We start from the raw sequence: 25,856 nt of genomic DNA, 5'->3' as shown, positions 1-25,856 counted from the left end.
CCTTAAACTGGACATAAGCTTCCAAACCTGTTGTGCAATCCTGCTTCTGTCGTTGCTGCTGAAGAATGACCAGTCCTCCTTTCTAGTCCCTTAAGTCTTAGGGCCTTTTTGCCCCAAAAGGTCTTGATGTGGCATGTCCTTCCAGAACTAGCAACAGGATCACTCCCACATCTGGTAGCATCTGGCTGGGCCCCTTCCCGGTTTGTGGTCCTTGGAGTGCCACTACACATCACTGAGCTGTTTAATCGCTCTTCCAGTTTCTCTGGATCATCCACATGGACTTGGACACAAATTCCGAGCTCCTCTGCAGTCCAAAAGATGCCCTGAGTTACAAGGACAACTCCAAATCACTGCTACCCTCCCTGTTCCCCACAGAGTAGTCTCACAAGGTTCTTGGCAGCAGCTAGCCAATTTTTTTTTTTTTAAGAAAAGAGAAAGAAGTAGCATTTACACAAATTCTATAAACCAAGCCAACAGTTTAAGAAGTCAACTTCATCCTACATGTTATGAAATGTAGTCTGATCAACCCCAGCTTGAACTTTAAAAAAAACAAAACAACTTCCTACTTTTGTTCAGAAAGCATGTAGTCCAGCTATGAAGAGGCAGCAGGGCACTCCACAGGCTCAGCAGCTCCCATGACTCACCCCACATCAGAGCTCCCTAGTAGGAGATTATGTAGTAGCCAATTAATTCGTCACAAGACCTATTCAGATGGCTCAGTGCAGAAGCAGTGACTTGCCCTCGGCTGCAAGGTTGCTCTGACATTGGCCACAACAAACTCTTAATGACTCTCATGTGAGCAAGTGTCATCTGACAGGTCAGGTTTAGCAATCTTGCAAAATCCTCCCCCTTAGCGAGCTCCAAGTGGTCACCCACATCACAGGGTAGTCGGCCCAGATAACAATGGAGAGAACTTTTATTATAAAACAAAGGGACAAGCATTGTGCCTCCAAGCAAAATCTGCCTGAAGGTAACTAGAAGGAAGAGAAAAGGTACAGGAGTCAGTCATTAAACCCACTCCCTTATCCTGGACTAAGCAAGAATGTCTGGGGGCTGCTAGTTATCTCCCCACTAAAATCACTCTGTCTCACTCTTGTACATGTAGCAATTCTACTGGACTGGACTGGCTGGACTATAAGCTCCTCAAGGGGAGGGATGGTTTCATCTTTGTCAAAGAACCTAGCACAGTCCCAGGCACACAGTCACTTAATAAACATCAGTTGTAAAATTAATGGTTTAATGAAGGAAGGAAACAAGGATTGTTTCCTGTGCAATGCACTTTACTGATCACCTCACCCCATTTCAAACTTGAGGAAACTGAGGCAGTCAGAGGTGAAGTGACTTACTCAAGGTTATATAGTTTAACGAATGCTAAATAGTATCAATAATTATGCTTTGGTGATACACCATCTACTTCAGAGTACCCAAATTTAGGCCCACTCTTAAGAAGCAAAAGCTAAGGGATTCCATCAAGATCGAGCCTAAGGGGGGAAAAATCAGTTCTCTTTCCAGGGAGAGCACCCAACTATTGTTTCAAGTTCAAGCTCAGATGCCATGATGACAATCTGATCCTGGTTTTCTTACCTCCCCCCCCCCCCCCCCACTTATTTTTAAACTACATTTCTCTCTTTTTATGTATCACATAATACAAGGTCTCCAACACTTAGGAGTCTGCCGCTTTATCTTAGGCACCAATCAGCTTGGTGAACAAAAATTAACTACTAAAAGATGACTTCCAACCTTGTGTTCACATAGTAGGATGCCAATCAGACCTGAACAAGGCCCTAAGCCCAAGGAACCACAGACGCTGGCTACGGTACAAAGAAAGCATGGGAGAGAATGGATGATGCTGGTCAAAGGTTGATTTTGCCCAGCTTTTTTCAAGGCAAGAATAAAAATTGGATAAATCACAGGGATTCAAAATGACCAAGAAGCAATTCTTCTATAAAAAAATAATAATTTTGGTTTCCATCATACAATTCCTGAGATAGCTCCGCCTAGCACTTAATAAACAGCACATCCAGCTCCTCAGCACCCCTCACTGGGTATTCCTGTCTAGTAGAAAGGGAGGAAGGAAGAAACAAGCATTTATTAAAAGCCTACAAATATTATCTCATCTGATCCTCACAAGCCTGAGCAGTAGATGCTATTAATATCCCCATTTAACAACTGAGGAAAGTGAGACAAATTTTAAATGACTACCCCAGGGTCACAGCAGGGGGATGACATAATGAAAGCAGTATTTCAAGAATGGGCAAGTTGTGTGCAAAATACATTAAAGTGATGAGAGACTGGAGGCAGACAGTGTTCAAAGTTTGCCCTTTTCTGGAAACAGCCTCTATTCCTCTTGGTTTCCCAGATGATATCCCTGGGTCTTCTCATAAGGGCCTGAGGATCTGGCCCCATGCTCTGTCCACCGTACCATACAGTTGCCTCTAGTCCCATAAAGAAGGCAGGCATACACTTGAAGAGTCACCCAGTCTAACCCTCTCATTTTAAAACTGCAGAAACTGAGGCTCAGGGTGAGGCCTGTGAATGAACTGGCCAAGATCAGGAAGTAGGAGAAATCCAGTGGAAGGAGCTGAGCCCAGGTTCTCTGACCCCCAAATCCATCCCTCCTTCCATTGTACCCCAAGGCTTCTAGAGCTTCTTGGTTAGTATCATAGGATTTAGAAGTGGGAGGGTCTTGCAGATCATTCAATCCAACCCCTTTATTTTGTTAGATGATGAAACCGTACCCAAAGCTTAGTAAAGAAAGCCTAGTTCAAAGCAGCATCAGAATTTGAAGGCAGTTTCTCAAAAAGCCTGTGTTTGAACTCCAGTTTTGGCAGGGAGTTATAAAAAAAGATAGAGGTTTTGACTACTTATTAAGTAGCTAAAACTCCCCTAAGAACGTAAGGTGATGACAAGCAGATGAGACAAAAATAATGAATGGGATGATGGGGGTCTGTCATTGAGAAAGCAAAGAACAAACAATATTTTAAAAAATCTAAAGTGAGAACCAACAGCGTGAGAGCTCTACATTTTACATACATTTTCATTTTCCAGAGATACCATGACATAATATGTACAACTTTCTTCCTGACTTTTAAAATGTAGAGAGTAGAAACAAGCTAAAAAGTCAGCATTAATAGAATACTCTTACTGTTAACAACAAACTCATGTGTATGTGGTGTTTTAGGAGTCACAAAGCACTTCTATCCTTACAACTACCCTCTGAGACAGGTAGTAAAAGCTTTATTATGACCATTTTACAGATAAGGAAACTAAGGCTGAGATGGTCACACAACTAGATAAAATATCTTGGCTCCAAGTCACAAGCTCTTTTAAAAAAAAGAGCTGAGCCAAACAAATGAGATGAACTGTAGAAAGAACCAGTGAGTCAAGACACTGGTCAGCATAGGAACTGAAAACCAAGGAGAAGAAGGGTTATTTCCAGAAAGGGCATGCTCTGAACACTTCCTGTCTCCAGTCCTCTTTACTTCATTCTACTTTAAACACAACCTGTCTAATCTTCTTGAAATTCTGCTTTCATTATGTCATTCCCTGCTGAAAAAGGGATTAATAGCTTTCTATCACCTAACCATATCAAATATAATGCCCCTTCCTGGCATTCAAAGCCTTCTAATAATCTGGTTCCTCCTTACATGATTAACCTAATCCCCTGAGACTTTTCAACAAGAACCTCCTGAGTCAGTCACATCAAATCAGCGTATTTTTTTTAAAGAATGTTTTTATTTTTTCAATTACATGTAAAAAACATATTTTAACATGCATTTTTTATAATTTCTGAGTTCCAAATTCTCTCCCTCCCTACCTCCTTGAGAATGCAAGCATATTAATATAGATTATACATTACAATCATGCAAAGCAGATTTCCACATTAGCCACACTGCAATAGAGAACGTGGACCAAAAAAAAAAAAAAGAAAAATTTTAAAAGTTTAAAAGTATGCTATGATCTGTATTTAAACTCCATCAGTTTTTTTCTCTGGAGGAAGACAGCATTCTTCACAAGTCCTTAGGAATTGTCTTGTATCACTGTATTACTGAGAATAGCTAGATCATTCACAATACAGTACTGCCATTACTGTATACAATGATCTCCTGACTCTGTTCACTTCATTTTGCTTCAGCTCATATAAATCTTCCCAGGTTTTTCTGAAACCATCCTGCTCATTATTTCCTACAGCACAACAGCATTTCATCACAATTATATACCATAACTTGGTCAGCCATTCCCCCAACTGATGAGCATCCCCTCAATTTATAATTATTTGCCACCACAAAAAGAGTTGTTATAAATATCTTTGTATATGGTATACGTATGTATATTTTTGTATATGATCTTTTCCTTTTTCTTTGATTTCTTTGGGATACAGACCTAGTAGTAGTATTTCTGGGTCAAAGGGTGGGCACAGCGCCAAACTGCTCTCTAAAATAGTTGTATCAGTTCACAATTCCATCAAGAGTGTACATTTAGTCTCCCAATTCTTCCACATCCTCTGCAACATTCAGTATGTATTTCTGATTGATGCAAGGATCATGTGAACTGTTGTGAGGGATAACTGTGGTAGGAACACACACACATTTTTAAGATTCAAATAAAATTTGAAACAGAATATGACAGCCTGGTGTGATAACAGCCACACATTTCTATAGCACTTTGAGGTAGCAAAACAATTTTACCTTGCTTGATGCACTGTTGTAAGGTACCGCAGGAGGTGTTATCCCTACTTTACAGATGAGGAAATCGTGGCTCATTTGCCCGAGATCACACCATTAGGAAGACCCAAAATGAGAGTCAGAACTGAGGCCTTCTAAAGTCATACTAGTGCTCCTCTTCCCCTTTTTGTACTGTACCCCACTCCAGCCCCTGGATTCCTGCCACATATATCATCTGTAACAACACTTTTTTCTTTCATCTAGAACTGTAATTTCTTTGGTGTGGGAAATGCTTGGTGTGTAAGCTCATGTGTCGCTTACACCCTTAGAGAGCCACACTGCTTCACAAAACCACACATGTAGAACTAGAGGGAACCTGAGCATCATCTCATCTAACCCTCTCATTTTACGTATGAGGAAACTGAGAAAGCAACTTCTCCAAGGGCATGGAAACCCAGGTAGTCAGTAGCAGGACTACATTTGAGCCCAAGTCCTCCAACTCCAAACCCACCAGGCTTTCTTACTGCATGACTGATGCTGCTGCCATTTCTCCAGAGTCACACGCTGAATGACCAGGTCTCCCCACTCCAATGCCTTCCTTCATTCTGCCAGCTATCCTGGGATGGCTTTGTTCTCTAATTCCAGGTTGTAAATTTCTGGAGCAGGGAGGAAGAAGCTCTTAATTTCTGTTAAACGTGACACCAATGTCCTTGTCACCTAAACCTAAAACCTCAGCCCTTTTTCACTCTTCACTCTCCCTCATTTTTTAAACTATTTTTATTGATAATTTTCATTCTTACATCCCATTCATTTCCAAATACACCCCTCTCCTTGCCTACACACAGAGCCATCCCTCGTAACGATTTAAAAAAGAAAAAGCATCTCCGTCCAGCTAACATATCAGCCACATCTGATAGCATATGCAATATCCTAACTCCAGGATCCCTTCCCTACCTTTGCAATGAGGTCCCAGTGAGGGTTTGGGGGGCAGGGGTACACTTTCTCAACCTTCCTTTGGGGATCAAACAATAATTATCACTACTCAACATTTTTTTTCTGTCCTTTCCATTTTCATTGTAGTTATTGTTTATATCGGTTTCCTGATTCTGCTTACTTTGCTCTGCATCAGTTTATATAAGTCTTCTCAGGTTTCTCTGAATTCTAGACATTCATTCATTGTTTCTTACAGCTCAGTAAAAGTCCATTATGCTCCTGAACCATCTGTTTAGCCATTCCTCAAACAATGGGCATCTATTTTGTTTTCCAGTTCTTTACTATGACAGTAAATCTTAGTATAAATATTTTGGTGAACATGGAACCTTTCTTCCCATCTTTACTCTCCTTGCCTAACAAAGCAATATCTGGGTCAAAAATTTTAGCCCTCTCCCCCACTTTTAAAGCATAATTCCAAATTGCTTTCCAGAATTCAGAGCTCCACCAACAGTGACAAACTTTACTTATTGCCATTACCTCTCCAACATTAACTACTTTTTTCCCTCATTCTCAATCACTTAATCACTGCCTGTTAAAATCTTCCTTTGCACTATCTCTTTGCACTATCTTTCATACCTATCTCTTCCTTTCTCATATGCCCACCACTCATTCAGACTCTCATCACCTTATACCTTGTGATGGCCAGCTTGCAGTTCTCCCTGCCTCAAGTATCTCCCCACTATAGTCTCTCCTCTACTTACCTTGCTATTCTCCTACACAATAAACTCCAGATTACCTACAAGATCAAATGTAAAATCCTCCATTTGGCTTCCTTTCTTTCTACTTGGCCCCTCCTACCTTTCCAGTCCTTCTTAGACCTCACTCCCTACCACATAATATGTGATTCAATGACACTGGCGCATCTCTGGACTCTGGGCATTTTCAGGGATTCTCCCCCTATGTCAGAAACACTTTTACTCCTCATCTCTGCCTTTTGGCTCCTGTGATTTCCTTCAGGTTTCAGTTGAAGTCCAAGGCAAGAAGCCTTTCTTCTTAATTTTAGTGCCTTTTTTCTGAGATTATCTTCAATTAATTCTGTTTATATCCGGTTTCTATATAGTTGTTTGCATGTGCCTCTCCTACTAGACTGTGAGCTCCTTGAGAGTAGTGACTATTTTTGCCTACTATTTTTATTACCAGATCTTAGTACAGTGGCTGGTATATAAGTGCTTACTGATTGGAATTCAAGTTCTTGCTACCTCTAACCTGGATTACAACAATCCCCTTTGGTGGTTCTCCATTTCCTACATACTGGTCGAAATCTAAATTCTTTAAACCCAGCATTCAAAGCCCTCTGTGATACTGTTACAGTTACTTTTTCCAGACTCTCATCTACTACTGCCTATGAGTGTACTATTCTCCAACCAAAGTGGACTACTTACTGACTTTCCCTTCCCACTCTCTACCCCAGCAAAGTACACATCCTTTTCTGCCTCCAACAATTTACATGTCTATCCTTCTATCTCTTCTCTGCAAAGACCTCTTTTGCTCATCTCAATCAAATCAAAATGAATTCTCTCTTCCCTCTCAACACTGAAGTTATGTCAGCCTGTTATAGCACCTATGTAACTAGCTAATCCTAATTATCTCTATCCCCAGCTCTTGATCCATACCTCTAACTGCCTGAACATTTCTAAAGGAATTCTTTGCCAGCCTCCCAGAGCAAATTCATCTAAAACTGATCTTACCATTTTACTCTCTAAACCTGCCCTTCCTCCCAACCACTTAAATTGATACGTTTTGGAAAAAGAAAAAAATAAGGATAGACACTTCCCAACTGATCAGATAAATTCCTCTACAAAATACACTCCCTAACAGTCAGTCTGATGACTTAATATGGAAAGGAAGTCAATGTCCTCTGACTCTGATAATACAGCCCTAATAGAAAGCATCTGTGTTTCTTTTACGTGTTGAGTTGGCTTTATTTCTACTGTTGGAGCCACTGAGTACATCCTTCTTGAGGCTCTGCTTTTTCTCCACATCTCTTTCTATTCATCATTCCACATAGCATCATAATTCCATCACACTCCTGTATCACAACTTGTCTATCTCTTCTTCAGTCACTGTGGCCACATCTTTTGTTTCCAGTTTTTTGTCATCACAAATAGTGCTGCTGTGAACATTTTTGCACATGTGGGTCTTTTCTTGATATCAAAAACCTCCTTGTCTTCCCAACTATTTCTGTTGGTGGCACCACCATCCTCCCAGTCACCCAAACCGAGAACTTTAAGAATCTAAAACAGAAAGCTGCTTTGGGTGGGGAGAGGAAAAATCACTGGATTTGGAGTCAGAAGAACATGGCTTTAAACCAATAGTTTTGCCCCTTACTAGCTGTGCGACCTTGGGCAGGTCACTTGTCTGTGACCTGTGAAATGAGTCAGGACAGTGCTTCTTCTACCCTAATTCTACCCTATTAAGAAGTCAGTTACATAGGAGAAGTGTGTTCAACTATCTGAAAGGCTATTATGTGGAAGAAAGATTCAATTTGTTCTGCTTGGCTCCAGAAAGCAGAACCAAGAGCAATAAGTGGAAGAAGTAAAGAAGCACATTTAGCCTTAATATCAGAAAAAAAACTTCCTAACAACTCAAGCTGTCTAAGAGTAAAATGGGACATCTCTGGAGGAGGCCAACTAACCCCTTCTTTGGAGGGCTTTAAGAAGAGAGTGGAAATCATTGTTTGATATGTTATACTGGGGACTCTTTGCAGGTATACATTGGACTAGATAGATGGCCACTAAGGTTCCTTTCAGTTCTGTAATTTTGTGACTTCATAGCCTATTGCCAGAACCACTATGATAGCTTGCAACTTGAACTCCCTGTCTCCTGTCTCGTCCTTTTGTAAATCTATCCTTAACACAATTCTCAAAACAAAAATCTTCTGAGAGAAATTAAACAGTAGGTGCTGTGAGAATAGGGGCCTTTTAAAAACATAATTTTTAAATTTATCTTAAAAACATTTTATTGATATCTTGTTTTTACCTAATATATATTTCCAATCCTCTTTCATCCTTTAGAGTCATTCCTTATAATCAATAAATCATAAAAGAAGAAAAAAAGTTAAACAAAACTGACAAATATACTGACAAAGTCTGATGTTATACACAGTGTTCCACACTTAGGGAACTCTATTTCCACAAAAAAAGAGTGGGAAGGCAGTGCCTCAGACTCATTTTTCCATCCCATAGGTATAGCAAAGTATCTGCACATGGCAGATACTAGATAAAAACTGGAGTCACCTAAAGTCAGGGCAAAGAGTACATTATCCTTAGGCAAGTGAAAGTGTAACTAAAGTAGGAGGGCTAATAAAAAGGAAACATTCTGAAAGGTAGTAAAGAACTGTTACAGGGAAGGTGAACAGAGCCTGGGAAATATTCTGGAACAATGTAAAGGAAAAAAATGTGAATGACCTCAGAACTCTGATCAATGCAAAGAAGTGATGGTGAAGCATGTTTTCCACCTCTAGGAAGAGAGGTATTAGACTACAGGTACACAATAACACGTACATTTTCAGATATGCACTGTGCAGAAGACTGTCCCTGTCCTCAAGACTCTCACAATCTAACAGGAGAGACAACATGCAAACAACTACGTACAAATGAGCTATGTACTGGATAAACAGAAAACTGTCAAGAGAAAGAAGGTACTAGAATTAAGGGAATTTAGGAAAGGTTTCCTGTAGAAGGTGGATTTTAGCTGGGACTTGAAGGAAAGCCAGGAGGCAGAGATAAGGAGGGATAATATTCCAGGCCTGGGAGACATAGATAATGGCCAATATGACAATCTGACTGTATTTGTTACAATGGAGGGTTTGGTAAAGGTTTGGTAGAGTTATTATGTATATATGTGCGCACGTGTGTGTGTACATGTACACATATACATATATAAACACACTATAATACATATATGTGTGTATACATACATACATACATATATACATATAAAATATGTTGAAAAAGAAAAAGGAAATCAATAAAACATTTTAAAAGAAAAAAGTTGATACTTAGTTCGTGGCTCTTTTCCCAGAGAGCTACCTGTGAATGGCTTGTGAATTCTGGAACATATGACCAGCCCTACAATGCTGATACTGCTTATAACAAGGAAACAATTTGACATCTAGTGACACCATAATCTTCTACCTTGCCTACACATTTCACAGTGAAAAAAAATCAATAGGTACTTTTTTCCTCAGGTAGTTTTACCCAACTGACCCAACATTAATTTCTGAACAGATCTTGAAATATTTTGCTGTTCCTTTAGGAGGTAAGGAGGTAGAAACATGAATGCCTCTTCTTGCTGTTTGCTGTTCAGTCATTTTCAGTAGTGTTCAACTCTTCATGATCCCATTTGGGGTTTTCTTGGCAAAGATACTGGAGTGGTTTGCCATTTTTTTCTCCAGCTCATTTGACAGATGAGGAACTGAGGCAAACAGAGTTAAGTGACTTGCCCAGGATCACATAGCTAGCTAGTAGGTATCTAAGGCCATATTTGAACTTAGGAAGAAGACTCATCTTCTAGAGGCCCAGAGCTCTATTACTATCCTGCAATACCATAATCTCACCAGAAACAGTGTTCAGATTCATTGCTAAAGCAACTATTGCTTGAATGAGGTACAAGGATAAAATCATGAGCTCTGTGGGTAAAAAGGTCTTTTTCTTTCCTGGCACCTGCCCCCTGGACCCTGCAGGAGAAAGCAGAGAAATTAGCAGGGTCCAGCAGTAGCTGGATCTAAATTCTATTTGCACCATTGCCCCCTAACTCTCTCAGCGTCCTCTCATTTCCACTACAGAGAGGATATACATGTAAAACTTTTTTTGGTACATATTTCTTCCCCCACCCCTAACATCTTACAAAACTGCCTTGCAATTTTCAGTGAAAACTATAAGTCTTACTTTCCGTGGAAATGAGGAAATGCCTGGCTTTTGGGTTCAAATAAGTGACATCAAAGCTATATCTTCAGTTCCCAGTTACAATCTCAATTTGAGTAATCAGGCCAGTGAATTTTTTCTACTACCACCCTCTCATTGTATCCACACTTTGAAAATCAAAAACAAACAGATACCGCGTGTGTAAAAAGAGGACAAAAGCCTGTGAACAAACTGATAATGATAATCCAATTTCACTGACTAATGTATAGTGCCAAGAAACATGACTAGCCACTAGTAGAGGGCATTTTATGACATTTCTTAGGATTTAAATCAGATGCTAGACTTCAATCTTCCCTTCTGATGCATCCCCTTGCTTCACATAAATTGGTAACAGCCACATGATTTCCCCCAAGCCCTCCAAGAAGGTAAACACACACTAGGGACAGGACAGCATAAAGTCCAGCTTCCAGACTTGAACCTTGAAATTGAACTAGGCCAGTCATTAACACTTAGATCCTAAGTCAAGAGGATCAGTAATAACGGCTTGTCTTGGCTGCCATGTCTTCATTATTATTCACATGTTCTTATTCTGACACAAAGCATGTGATGAGGACAACGTCTAATCCCTGGATACATACCTTAGTATGTGGCATTAACATGGTGGGGCCACGCTTTTCATGGACAATAGCAGAAGCTCTTATTTGACTAATAATCTCAGCCCATCAAATGGACTGCAAAGAATTTTTTTTTTTTTTGGTGGGGAAGGGAGTATAGATTTGTGGTTTCATTAGTCTAGAGAATTCCCTCTCATCCCAGATTGGTAACCTACAGTCTCAGAGAGATGGCACCAAGAATGACTGGCCCATGGTCACACACTTAGAATAAGGAAGCTACCCATAGCTCAAGGTTAGCGTGCTGGGCTTGGATTCATGAAAGACAGAGATAGAATCCTCAGATCAATGACTTGCCAGCTAAGTGACCCTGGGCAATTTATTCAACCTCTCCTGGCCTCATCTGTTAAATGGAGAAAATGAAAGCACCTGTCTCCACAATGTTGGAAGTGAGGGTCAAATGAGATAATATATGTAAAATGCTTTGCAAAATTTATGATGCTTCCTAAGTACCTGACATTATTATCAACAGCAGGTAAAGCTTGAAGGCATATGAATGGAACCATGCTCTTACCGCTTGTTCCAGAAGTTCTCGTCTAGCAAAGTCTCATCCTACCAGTTCAGTTTTATTGTAAAAGATACTACAGTATTAATTTTGATCAACAGCAATCTCCCTCTTTCAAAATAGTAACTAATTCTTACAGAAATATTAAAAGTCCCAAGCAAGAAAGACTCTACTTCCAAGTTCCTTTCCACTTATTTGTAAACATAATTAGTCATTTAATGTCTTTTGATGAGTCTTCAGAACAGGCCTTGATGAAGCAAACAGTGCCATGAGAATAATTTATACAATAACAACTCTGTACAGATTATTAAACAACTTTGAAAGACTTAAGAACTCTGATCAATGCAATGACCAACAGGACTTTCAGATGACTAATGATGATGAAGCATGATACTCACCTCGTGACAGAGAGGTGATGGACTCTAGATGTACAATGAGACATACATTTTTTGGACATGGCCAGCGTGGGAAAACTTGTTTCGTTTGACTATGCGTATTTGTTACAAGAGGTTTTTTTTCTTTTTTCAAGACAGGAAGAAAAATTCTTGTTAACATTGTTAAAAAGTTAAAAAAATCAACAAGCAAGTCAATAAGCATTTATTAAGCACTGTATTATGTGGCAGGCCCCAAGCACTGGGAATACAAATATGAGCAAAGGAGAACTTACATTCCAATGGAAGAAGACAACCCTGAAAAGAGGAAGAAGAGTGGGAAGAGAGAGTAAAAGACACCTATGCCAGGGGACAATGGGGAAATCTGGAGAGGATGGCTGGTCGGGGCATTTCCTCAAAGCGGAGATTCTGGGAGGAAAGGGCCTTGACATAGATTTGATTACTTACACACACTTCCCTTCCCAGATATACAGACAACAAAAGCTCAGATCTAGACATCCCTTTTACATTCACAGTGATGTTATAAGTTCTAACTGCTGCCCTTGCCCCCTCCCCGTAGATGACTGACATAGCCCCTCCCTGACCTTATCTCTACAGATGAACAGGAATTTCCTTCTGAAGTATGGTGAGGCAGCAGGCACGGCACAGTGGTAACAACGTTGGCCTTGGAGGCAAGAGACCTCTACTGGATTCCTACCTCAGACATTCAGTGGTTGGATGACCCATAAGGCAACACACTTTAACCTCTGTAATTCAGGTTTCTTATCTATAAATTAGGAATAATAATGTTTGAACTGCCTACCTCTCAGAGGGTTGCTATAAAATGCTATATAAATAGGAGTTATTTTGATCTCCTCATTCCTATTCTTGCAGAATCATAGCCATAATCAACGAAGATTACAGGCGTGGAATTGGATAGAAGCTTAGCAGCCATCTAGTCCAAAGCCTTCATTTTATAGATGGGGAAACTGAGGCTAAGGTCACACAAGTAGTTAAGTACCAAGTGAAATTTGAACCTAGGTCTTCTGACTTCCATATTACCTTGTGGTTCCAGGCACAGGCCAATTTAACCTCCCCACACAATATCCACCCACTGGGGGGTGGAGCCAAGATGGCGGAGTAGAAAGACACACATACGCTACTTCCGAACCCACTGCCCATAAAATATCTGTAAAAAAAGAACCACAGCGAATTCTGGAGCAGCAGAAGTTACAGAACAACGGAGTGGAGGAGATTTCTGCTCCAGAGAGCCTGAAAACCTCTTGCAAAAGGTCCCTCGCGCCCCGGACCCGGTGCAGAGCCCAACCCTGCCTCGGTGGCACGGCGCGGAAAGGAGCGGATCCGAGCAGGCTTCAGGGACAGAATCTCCACCAGCCGCGCGGGTCCCCCACCCACAGGTGACAAGGGTTGGTGAGAGGGTCTCTTCAGCGGGTTGAGAGGGGTGTGGGGCGCCCCCATAACTCAGGCCCCCTCGGGAGGCAGCAGCAGAGGTGGGAGCAGACCAGGGCTCCCCAAGCAGGCAGGAGCCTGGATCCACTGTTGAAGGTCTCTGCATAAACCCCGAGGGAACTGAGCCCCGTGAGGCGGCCCTGCCCCCGCCTGAGCATCTGAACTTAATCTCACACTGAACAGCAGCCTTGCCCTGCCCAAGCCCTGAGGCTGGGAAGCAGTATTTGAATCTCAGACCCCAAGCCCTGGCTGGGCAGATCTGGAGGCAAAGTGGGTGTGAAGAGGACATTCAGAAGTCAAGTCACTTGCTGGGAAAATGCCCAGAAAAGGGAAAAAAATAAGACTATAGAAGGTTACTTTCTTGGTGAACAGGCATCTCCTCCCTTCCTTTCTGATGAGGAAGAACAATGCTTACCATCAGGGAAAGACACAGAAGTCAAGGCTTCTGTATCCCAGCCCACCCAATGGGCTCAGGCCATGGAAGAGCTCAAAAAGGATTTTGAAAATCAAGTTAGAGAGGTGGAGGAAAAACTGGGAAGAGAAATGAGAGACATGCAAGTAAAGCATGAAAAACAAATAAACACCCTGTTAAAGGAGACCCCAAAAAATGCTGAAGAAAATAACACCTTGAAAAATAGGCTAACTCAATTGGCAAAAGAGGTTCAAAAAGCCAATGAGGAGAAGAATGCTTTCAAAAGCAGAATTAGTCAAATGGAAAAGGAGATTCAAAAGCTCACTGAAGAAAATAGTTCTTTCAAAATCAGAATGGAACAGATGGAGGCTAATGACTTTATGAGAAACCAAGAAATCACAAAACAAAACCAAAAGAATGAAAAAATGGAAGATAATGTGAAATATCTCATTGGAAAAACAACTGACCTGGAAAACAGATCCAGGAGAGACAATTTAAAAATTATGGGCCTACCTGAAAGCCATGATCAAAAAAAGAGCCTAGACATCATCTTCCATGAAATTATCAAGGAAAACTGCCCTGAGATTCCAGAACCAGAGGGCAAAATAAGTATTCAAGGAATCCACAGATCACCTCCTGAAAGAGATCCAAAAAGAGAAACTCCTGGGAACATTGTGGCCAAATTCCAGAGTTCCCAGGTCAAGGAGAAAATATTGCAAGTAGCTAGAAAGAAACAATTCAAGTACTGTGGAAATACAATCAGGATAACACAAGATCTAGCAGCTTCTACATTAAGGGATCGAAGGGCATGGAATAGGATATTCCAGAAGTCAAAGGAACTAGGACTAAAACCAAGAATCACCTACCCAGCAAAACTGAGTATAATACTTCAGGGGAAAAATGGTCTTTCAATGAAATAGAGGACTTTCAAGCATTCTTGATGAAAAGACCAGAGCTGAAAAGAAAATTTGACTTTCAAACACAAGAATGAAGAGAAGCATGAAAAGGTAAACAGCAAAGAGAAGTCATAAGGGACTTTACTAAAGTTGAACTGTTTACATTCCTACATGGAAAGACAATATTTGTAACTCTTGAAACTATTCAGTATCTGGGTACTGGGTGGGAGTACACACACACACATGCACATGTACATGCACACACACATAGAGACAGAGTGCACAGAGTGAACTGAAGTGGATGGGATCATATCTTAAAAAAATGAAATCAAGCAGTGAGAGAGAAATATATTGGGAGGAGAAAGGGAGAAATGGAATGGGGCAAATTATCTCTCATAAAAGAGGCAAGCAAAAGACTTATTAGTGGAGGGATAAAGAGGGGAGGTGAGAGAAAAACATGAAGTTTACTCTCATCACCTTCCACTAAAGGAAGGAATCAAATGCACACTCATTTTGGTATGAAAACCTATCTCACAATACAGGAAAGTGGCGGATAAGGGGATAAGCAGGGTAGGGGGGATGATGGAAGGGAGGGCATGGGGAGGAGGGAGCAATTTCAGGTCAACACTCATGGGGAGGGACAGGATCAAAAGAGAGAACAGAAGTAATGGGGGACAGGATAGGATGGAGCGAAATATAATTAGTTCTTACACAACACTACTATTATGGAAGTCATTTGCAAAACTACACAGATTTGGCCTATATTGAATTGCTTGCCTTCCAAAGGGAAGGGGTGGGGAGGGAGGGAGGAAGAGAAGTTGGAACTCAAAGTTTTAGGAACAACTGTCGAGTACTGTTCTTGCCACTAGGAAATAAGAAATACAGGTAAAGGGGTATAGGATGGAGACAAGGGCAGAGAGGGATGATAGAAGAGAGGGCAGATTGGCAGACAGGGGCAATTAGAACACTCGGTGTTTTGGGGTAGGGGGAGGGGACATAAGGGGAGAAAATTTGGAACTCAAAATTTTGTGAAAATGAATGTTAAAAGTTAAATTAAAAAAGAAAAAGAAAAAAAGAAAAAGAAAAATTACTCTCACTTTGTGAGAGAGCTTTTGTAACAAAGTAAAATAACTAAATAAAACTAATAATACAGCAAAAAACAAAAAACAAAAAAACCACAATATCCACCCACTTTCACCTGGGAATTTTCACATACTATATTGCTTTCATTTGCAATAACTCTTCAATGTGCCCTTCCCTGACTGCAAACCACTGACCAAGGTTTAGTTTCAAATCTTACCTCTCCACTCTACCTAGGCCCAATGACTCCAGCAGGACCTCCTGAAAAAATGGCTCTTTTTGCCCAGGCCAAACCAACCATTCCTTCCCATTTGCTCTAAGAGTTTGACCCTTCAAGTATGCCTTTCTACCTGCCCTCCACCTTTCTCGAATATTCAATCTATTCTGGTCTACTGGCTGATTTCCTGCTACTTTTAAACATGCCCAGGGCTCCCCAACCTAAAGACAGAACAAACTTCACTTGACTGTGAAACTCCCTCAAGGTCTTCTTTTTCATAGACCAACTCTTAGAAAAGGTATTCTAGTCCTCATTACCTCTATGTCCTCACTTATCAACCCCTTACCATCTGGTGTCCATCTGCCCCATTCTGCTGCAACTCTGGTCTCCAAGGTTACCTAATTTAGTCACTAAATCCAATGGACTTTTCTCAGTTCTTATTTCACTTCTCTGCAGCTTCTGAAACTGATGACTACCCCCTTCTCTATATACTCCCTTTCCTCAGTTTTCCTGATCCTGATCTCTCTTGGTTTTCCCACCTATACGATCACTCCATCTTTTGCTTTATTTGATTATCACCCATGTTCCACTCCTTAACAGGATAAATACAAAGGCTCTTTCCTGGGCCCTATTCTCTTCCTCTGTGCCTTCTCTCATGGTGACCTTAACAGCTCCCATGATTTCAGTTCTCATTCTTTCAAACAACTCCCAAATCTGCATGACCAGCCCTGAGCTCCCTCCTGAACTCCCCTGCCCAGCTGACATCCCTAGCTGGATACCCACAAGTATCTTACACTAAATGTGTCCAAAACAGAACTAATGTTTCTCTTCTCCCAGCCTAAACTTGCCTTTCCTCTGAACTTCACTTTTTCTTGAGAAGACTACCATCCTTCCAGACATCAGGGTTCCAAGACCACAAGTGTGCTTCCATCTTCACTCTTCTTCACCTCCAACATCCTATCACTTGCCAAGTTTCTTACCTACAAACTATCTTTTACATCTGGCTTCTTCTCTCCATTAATATGGTTAATATATTAGTTCAGGCCCTCATCACCTCTCATCTGGATATTGGCAAAAACCTCCTAATTAATCTCCTAGCTTCTCCCCTTCTTTAATTCATCATTTACACAGCAGACAAGATGATAGTCCTAAAATATAGGTCGAGCTGTGTCACTTCCCCCAACGTGAAATGTCTCTGGGGTAAAATATCAATGCCTTATAGCTTGGTTACCTTTCCAGGCTTATTTCACATTACTCTCTTCAACACTACACTCTGTTTCAGCTAAACTGGCCTTCCTGCTGCTGCCCAGACTCAGCACCTACATGCCTCTGCTCCGTGTCTGGAATGCACAGGCTCTCCCCTCTGCCTCTTAGTCTGTAGATTCCTTTCTGACTCAATCCAAGCGCTGTCATGAGAAGCCTTTACACTATCTTGCACTTACTTTCTACAGGATATATGCCACGTCATGTAAGCTCCCCACAGCCAGTAACTGTTGACTGCTGTCTTTGTATCCTTAGGACCTAGCCTCAGTGCCCTACACTTAGTAGGTCTTTTTGTTAACGTCTGTTGGATTGAGTTGAACCCCTTAGCAACCTGTTATCAGGTACAACCCTGTGCAACCTAGGCAAGTCATTTTAACCTCTCTCAGACTCAGCTTCCTCATCTGTAAAATGGACATAATTACAGCATCATCCTCTCAGGGTTGTTATGAAGATAAATGAGATAATATATATACAACTCTTTACAAACCTTAATGTGTTATATAAGTAATATTATATATATTATATATAAGTACTATTATTGCTATTATTAATTTCATATCCTGCCTGATACCTGTTAAGTATCCATGGGTAAGTCACTTAATACCTTGGCTTCCCAGGCTACTCTCTAATGAGACAGCTTAGAGGGCAGTTGCCATTCTGAATTGATAAATGATATTTCCACATCAGGGGCTCACCACACATGAAATCCCAGATTCAGAACAAAAGAAACTTATTTCTCTGTTTTAACCAGTTGATGACCTCAAAATGCAATATTGTGCTAATTTTGAGTTATGTTTTTGTTTTACCTGTTCCCCTCTCAGACTAAAAGCTCCATGAGGACAGTAAACAGGTATTATTTAAATTTTGTTTCTTCACATGCAGCAAGTGCTTCCTAAGTGTTGGCTGCACTGACAGACCTGACAACTGTCACATTTTTGGTCACTCTTATCAATCAAGAGTGGTGTTGGCCAAAGCCAAGCATCCACCATGTCCTGGGTCCACAATCAGCAAACTGACCATCAAACTCTCACGCAAGGGCATACATGTTCAGAAGATTGGTCAGCTAATCAGGCTCCTCTAGCATGGGGGACCCAAAAGGCCAATTTTCATGACAAAGAGAAAGTGAGGAAATGAGAGGCTGGAAAAGAAACAGCCAGTTAATGAGTCAGCAGGAGTCTCATTTCTGAGTCAGTTCCTTATGACAAGGCTTAGTAATAATAGGAATTCTAGAGATCCTACCAACACAGCTTACTCTTCCTGTTCCCAAAACCAGACTCACTATCAGCAGACAGTCACACTAGACCAGAAGCACTCCCTTCAAGTTATATTGCTAAAAGTTGCTAAACTCTTGGATGATCAACTATGTAGATGGGTCACCTAACAAGAAATCCAGGTGAACAACTCAGACAATAATCACATATGAAGTCCTCATAAACATGACTAATCCTCAGAAAACTTTGGGAAACCAAGTACCCGAAAAAGGAGTCCTTTAAAAGTGTACAGGAAGGAAGAAAAGTTCTAGGATAAATTACAAAGTGACAAAAATATCCAGAAATAAATTTTCCTCTAAAAGTTTCACTCACTTTTATGTGAGCCAAGGAGTCCTTCCAAAGAATAAAAACAATCAGGAGTGTCCAAACACCTCTGTATTTTCCCATAAACCTTTATTTTTTGCCTGACAGGCACCTAAGTTCCTTGTATCCCCAGAATCTGAAGCAGTACTTGGCAAATAGTAATTGCTTAATAAATGCTGAAGGATAGATTGACTGGAATGTTCTTCTCTCCACTGAAGCTTCATTCCTCTTCAAGGCCTGTCCACATCAAGTTCTTCCTGGCCCAATGTGGCTTCCCTGACTAATCCATCCCATGACAATCTTTCTTCAAAAATTCTATAAACAGCGTACATATCATCATTTTACACCTGCTTACATAATAATGCCTTACAATGGATTTCTCATATGGTATAGTAGAAATGATACTGAATTTACAGCTGGGACTGACCTGAAACCCTCTTCTGACCCGTGTGACTTTAAGCATATCATTTCACTTCTCTGAACTCCAGTTTTCTCATCTATAAAATTGGGATAATAAGCCCTACTCCTCTCAATTGTTATGAGGCTTAAATGAGATCATATATGCAAAGGGCTTTGTAAATATGAAAGAGCTATGTGTCAGATATTACTATTAAACTATTATTAAATTGAATTATTGTTAAATTAAATTTAAAACTTTGAAACTTTAAAAAGCATTATGTGGCGGAGGGATCAGACTTGTTCTGTTTCACCCCACGGCAGAACTATGACCAACAGGTGGAACAAATAAGGGCAAATTTAGACTTGATATAAGGAAATATGTGTGTGTTTATTTATGCAGGTAGGTGGCACAGTGGATGGAGGGTCAGGAAGACCCCAAATCCAGACACTCACTGGATGACTAACACTGGGGCAAGCTACTTAATGCTGTTTGCCTCAGTTTCCTCATCTATAAAATACGCTGGAGAAGAAAACGGCAAATCACTCCAGTATCTTTGCCAAGAAAATTCCAAATGAGGTCACAAAGAGTCAGACAAGACTGAACAACAACACAAGGGAAAAAACTTCTGAACAATTAGAGCTACATAAAAGTGGAATAGGGTGCTTCAGGAGGTAGTGGGTGCCTTCTCACAAGAGCTCTTCAAAAAATGCAGACTAGACTGGAGCCTCCTGAGAGGTAACTGTTAAATTTTCAGTGTGAGTATTTCTTTATACCTTTGAAATTGGCAAATGCTATAATTAACGGTTTGATTTAATGATTTGTTAACTGTCTAGACTTAAACTGATGAAGAAAAAATAATGCAGATTAAACTGAAAAGTGTGAGTTTTGTACATCTCCCTCACAAAAATAAAAAAGATAATTGTTAAACATTTACTAGCACACCACTGCATACATCTCAGTTGTCAGGTATGTGGCATTCTTCTTAGGTTACAGGTTAGATGGTCTCTAAGGTTCTTTCCAACTCTAAAAATGTAAGGTCTTACAACCTAAGCTAATGTCAGAGTTATTACCTGAACCCACATTTTCTGGTTCCAAGTCTAATGTTTCTTCAACTATATCAAAATGCCCCTGCTAAAAGAGAAAGACAATGGAGTTATAATGCTTAAATTAGGAGAGTTGGGATTAAGAGGATAGTCCCCTGCAGAGCAAGACAGAACACCAGACTTTGCCAAAGTTGCAAGAAGCCTTGCATAAGTCTGAAGAGGTACACATTTAGGAAACAGCAAGGTCTATCAAGGTCTATCATGCTATTTAATTTCTGCTGAAAAGTGTGAGGTCCTGGGTATATTTTTCAAAGTTCATCTTCCTTTAACACTGGCCTAGATCAGCATTTAAGATAACACTCCCCCATCTAATAACGGATCCTCCTTTCACCCTGCCACTGTCTGGCTCTTTCCCTTTGTCTCTCCTCTTGCTGCCCCACCTGTCTCTTCTTCTCCTTCTCTCTCCCACTCACTTCCATCTGTCTCTCTCTTCCCCGTCCCCTCTCGTTTGCCCTCTCACCCTCAGCAAATGGAGCTGAGTATCACTACCTTCCCATCCCTCTCAACTTCCTCTACTCCCAGAACCACATCACTATGTCTGGTAGTTATATCACATTTAATAGCAGCTCTCTCACTTCTCTCATGTGACAGTTCCCAGTAATCCTAATATGATCAGTCTCTAACACCTACTTAGACCCCAAGTTCCTTTTCTTAATTCTCATCCTACCTAACCACCCTCTGCTTCTTCAAACCATTCCCTTCCTTGGCTCCCAGGATGCTGTGATTTGCTACTGGTTCCTCACCTCCTTCATTTTTATTCTTTCTCCTCATGGCTCAGTCTGTAGTCCTTCACTCTCTCCACTCATTCTGAGGGAGTACATCCATGTTAGTGAAACTACTCTTGGTTTCATCTCTAAAACATGACCCATCTGTACAATGTTTATGTTAGGAGACAGCATAATACAATGGGGAAAGTAGGAGACTAGGACTGTTTTTATAGGATTTCAAACTGGAAAGGACCTTAGAAGTTAACTAAATTCAGTTCTCTTGTTTTATATAGTACCAGATACAGGGTCAGGAAGACTCAAGTTCAAATCTGACTTCATGCCTTTACTAGCTGTGTGACTCTGGGCAAGTCATTTAGCTTCTGTTTGTCTCAGTTTCCTCATCTGTAAAATGAGGATAATAACCTCTCAGGATTATTGTGAGATCATGAGATATATGCAAAGTGCTGTGCCAATGCTAAACGCTATGTAAATGTTAGTTATTATTAGCATTATCATTATTATTATTACATATGAAGAAAATGAGGCTTCAAGCAGGTAAGTGACTTGTCCAAAGTCATACAACAAGCAAGCAGCAAAGCTGGAATGTGAACTGAACTCATGACTCCAAATCCAACACACCTGTTACTTCCCCATGATGCCTCTTGGGTAGAACCAAGAAGCTCTGGATTTGTGTCTGTATTGTTAATGCATTTTTAACAGAAAGGGGAGATCTTTTCCATCCATTAATAGGCCTATGTAAGCAGCTTAAGTTACATGGAAGCCTAAGTCATATAAGTCTGAGTCATATGAAGCCTGTGGTGGAAGGAGTCTGCTTAGGGGGTGGAACAGGAAGGAGTGGAGCTGGAGCAAACCTGAGAGGAAGTAAGAGGGCAGTGAGAGCTGGGAAAGGGCCGGCAGCAACCAGCCAGTGTGGGAGAGCTTGTCTGTGACTTTGTTTAAGGAAGCCTGTTTGGGATGTGTTTAGTGGAGCTGGTTTGTGGGAAGCCTGGCAGCGCCCCCTGGATTGTTATTATGTATAGATTTCTTTGTTACTGTGATGGATTTAGTTTCCTATTGTTGGGATTCGGCTTTCTGGTATTGAATAAATGTTTTGGTTCTGTCTTCCATGTGGAGAGTCTGTTACATTTTGTGATTCAGAACTGTACTGGCATATTCGTAACCGCCGTAGGTGCTGTGAATATCACACTGATGCTACAGAGTCCTAGCTCAGACGATTGCTGTGACCCTGGGCAAGTCATTTAAAGCTCTGGTCCCCAATTTACTCATCTATCAAAATGAGGATAACATCTGTCCTTCTCTTTTCCCAGGCCTAATTGAACAGATCATCTTAAATTCTGACCTCTCACCCTTTCTTAGGCTGCCTTAGACATTCTGCTGATACCCAAAGCTAATATGCTAAAGGGCTCACTTTCCTTCTTCAGAAATCCTTCTCTCAAGACAGAACTGAAAACCAGGTCCTGGTCCTATGTGTATTTGTGTGTGTGTTAAATTTAATTATATATTTAAACAATACATATTTTTATAATTACTTAGGAAATAGATAAAATATATTTATATTTTATTTAAATAAGCTTTTATATGTGTGTACGTACACATATACATACACACAAATTGTTTATATGTATATTAGATGTCACATCCTTTTCAGAAAAATTTCATACAGAAATTTCTTTTTCTCATTCAACAACTTCCATTCTTATCCAATTCTTATACATTAAATTATTCAATTCTTATACATTAAATGTTTTCTGTGTATTAGATTTTCAATTTCAAGTAATAAGTTATCAGTTTTATCTTTTGAAATTGCTTCTCTCTCATTTGATTAAGAACACATCTCCTACCTGTGAAAAGTATATGATCAGTTTCTCTTCTAATTTTTTATATTATGTTTAATATTAAGGTCACCATTTAGAATGTGTTGTGGAATATGGTATAAAGTGTTGGCAAAAGCCTAATTTCTGCCAGATTACTTTCCAGTTTTCCCAGCAGTTTTCATGAAATAAGTAGTTATTCCCTTAGTAATTTGTCAAACTTTCAGTTTCTGAGTTCCAATGTTTCCAATTCTTCTTTATCTAGTTTGTTTCATGGATCTCTCAATTTTTTTTAAACAATACCAGACAATTTTGATGTCCATTGCTTTATTACATGGATTGAGATCTGCCTTTTTCTCTTGATATTCTAGATCTTTTTGCTTTTCCAGATGAATTCAGTTATTATTATTCTATCTAATTCAGTAATTTGATTGGCATGGCATTGAAAGTGTAAATTAACTTTGGAAGTATTGACATTTTTATCATATTGACAGAACCAACTTATGAGGACTAAATATTCCTCCAGCTATTTAAACTGTTTTGTATTTCTTTAAGGAGCACTTTGCAATTGATCCTATACAAGCCTTCTGTGTGTTTTGATAGACAAATCTCCAAATGCCTTACATATTTTGTAATTATTTGAAATGGGATATCCCTTCCTATTATTGCTTCTTGGATTTTATTGTTATTATATATAAATGCAGTTGATTTTTGAGGGTTCATTTTGTAGCCCATACAACTTGCCTGAATCTATTAATTAGAAACAAAGTAGATACTCATCTATAGTGAATAGTTAAACAAATTGTAGTACATGAATTTCTTCTATAAGCCATTATGAATGTGAAAACAGAGGAGCATGGAAAAATCTACATGAAATGATGCAAAGTAAGCAGAGGCAAGAAAACAATCTATACAATGACTAAAACAGTGTAAATAGAAAGGACAAGCACACACAAAAATAAAAAATGAATGTTATAAAATGATAAAGAATAAGCATGGCTCAAATGAAGAGAGGAGACCCCTAATTCATCCCATCACAGAGGTGAGAGACCCACAGATGCTGTACATTGTGCGTTTTCAGACTTTTTTTATGAAAAAGTTTTGCTGATTTTTTTCCTTTTTTTGTTTTTAAAAAAATATTGCGATACAGAATGACTGGGGGAGGGGTGTGTTGGAGATAATGATAATGATTATATGAACCAAAACATCAATAAAAACTTGTATTTTAAAAAAAAATGTCAATTCTGTTTCTTGTTAGCTATGTGACTTTGTGAAGTGTGCTGTCTTCGCTTTGAGTCCTTTCCTAGACATTTTCTCCTCCTTCCCTCTATGTACAGGACCTTTCCTTCCCTAAAATTATCTTATCTGTATGGCATATCATTATGCATAAACCAGCTCTCCCTGGATGGCAAGAACTGTTTCACTTTTGTTTTTGTACCTCCCCCCTACTCCAGTGCCTGACACATAGTACGTGTTTAACAAATGCTTGCCTATTGGTTGATTTCTTTAACAATAAAATGAGAGGGATTGAACTAAATGAGTTTTAAGGTCTCTAGAATCTATAATGCTATGGGTGTACGACTACCTTCCCTAAATAGACTGGAAGTCTTCAGTAGTGCTTCTCTAGAACAGCATACAGGGGACAATGAATAAAGCAGGTTCTCAATAAAGCGCAGAGGATGAATGAACACATGACTAGCAGAGTGAAGCAATGAAGAATGAGTGAGTGGTTCCCTTTGTGATTTCTGATTTTCTGCACAGCCTCAGGACTCAGGGAAAAAAGTCTACAGTATTGCTTTTCTGACAACTACTGTGATGAGACATCGTTACTTATGGTAAGCTCAAGGAAGACTGACATTCCATAACCAAATTTCTCAAGTATCTGCTGCCCTTGGTCAAAAAAAAAATAGCATGGCTAATTTCACAAAAAGAAATCAACCAAAAATTGGATGCCGTCATCTTCTCTTGTCTTCAAATACCCGAGAGCACCTTGAAGCCCTTCACAGAAAACTTTCCCCCCAAAATTAATGAAGGGGTTGAAGAAAACCCTATGCTAGGGAGACTTCTAGAGAGAAATCACCACCAAGTCACACCACAAACCCACCTTCCCCTCTATGGCGGCCTGGCCACTCACCTCCCTTCTGCAGCTTCTGTTTCTCCAAACCCCAAAGAACTGAGAAAGCTGTGTAGAGAATTCCCTTCCAAATCTCCAGTCTGGCTTTCAGGAACAGGGTAAGAAGAAAGTCCTCACGGATACCACAATATGTACTGCAGCCCTTTTTCGAGAGCAAAAAACTGAGAACAAAGTAATGTCCACCAACTGTGTAATGGCTGAACAAACTGTGATACATGAAAGTAATGGGATATTGCTGTGCTGTAAGAAATTATGCATGTGAATACACAGAAGCCTGGGAAGATCCCCAGATGCAGATGGAAGGCAGCAAAACCTCCCAAACAATAAATACAACAGTTACAACAATGTAAATGAAAGATTCACCACACACACAAAATCAACAGTCAATGTAACAAAGTTGTAAAAATTAAGCATGACTTGAATGAAGTCATGTGAGAAGACATCTCCAACCCACTCCATCATGGAGGTGGGAGGTCCACAGGTGTCACACTGTACATGTTTTCAGACTTTTTCAATGTATTAATCAGTTGTGCTGAGTCCTCCCATCCCTTTTTTGGTCTTAAAAAATAATTACTAGATGGCTCTCAGCGGGGAGGGGGTAAAATTTTTTGAATAATTATAATGACATAAAAACAGAAGAAATCAATAAAAACTTATTTTGAAGGGGAGAGGGGAGAAGACACTACAGTGAGATATTCA

General features: G+C 40.1%; 1 protein-coding gene across 8 annotated transcripts in view; it reads right to left on the bottom strand.

Annotated features, from left to right (window-relative positions):
* Positions 1–25,856, bottom strand: part of FNIP2 (folliculin interacting protein 2) — a 147,598-nt gene that overhangs the window by 98,060 nt on the left and 23,682 nt on the right. For 2 of the 8 annotated variants that reach the window (XM_072621372.1, XM_072621375.1), the window contains exons 1-2: positions 567–1,547; positions 28–304 (exon numbers count right to left, since the gene is read on the bottom strand). The exons of 3 other annotated variants lie outside the window; for them this stretch is intronic. In XM_072621372.1, the coding sequence (XP_072477473.1) occupies positions 28–304; positions 567–651 (362 nt within the window). In that variant the 5' untranslated portion in view covers positions 652–1,547. Of the gene's footprint in view, positions 1–27; positions 305–566; positions 1,551–25,856 lie in introns of those variants that run through there. 3 more of the 8 variants (XM_072621373.1, XM_072621374.1, XM_072621376.1) reach the window with 3 other exon arrangements.

Source organism: Notamacropus eugenii, chromosome 6, assembly GCF_028372415.1.
Source record: "Notamacropus eugenii isolate mMacEug1 chromosome 6, mMacEug1.pri_v2, whole genome shotgun sequence".
In the NCBI taxonomy this organism is placed as follows: domain Eukaryota; kingdom Metazoa; phylum Chordata; class Mammalia; order Diprotodontia; family Macropodidae; genus Notamacropus; species Notamacropus eugenii.
Note: the sequence above shows the minus strand (reverse complement) of the source record. Positions and strands in the feature narration are given on the sequence as shown.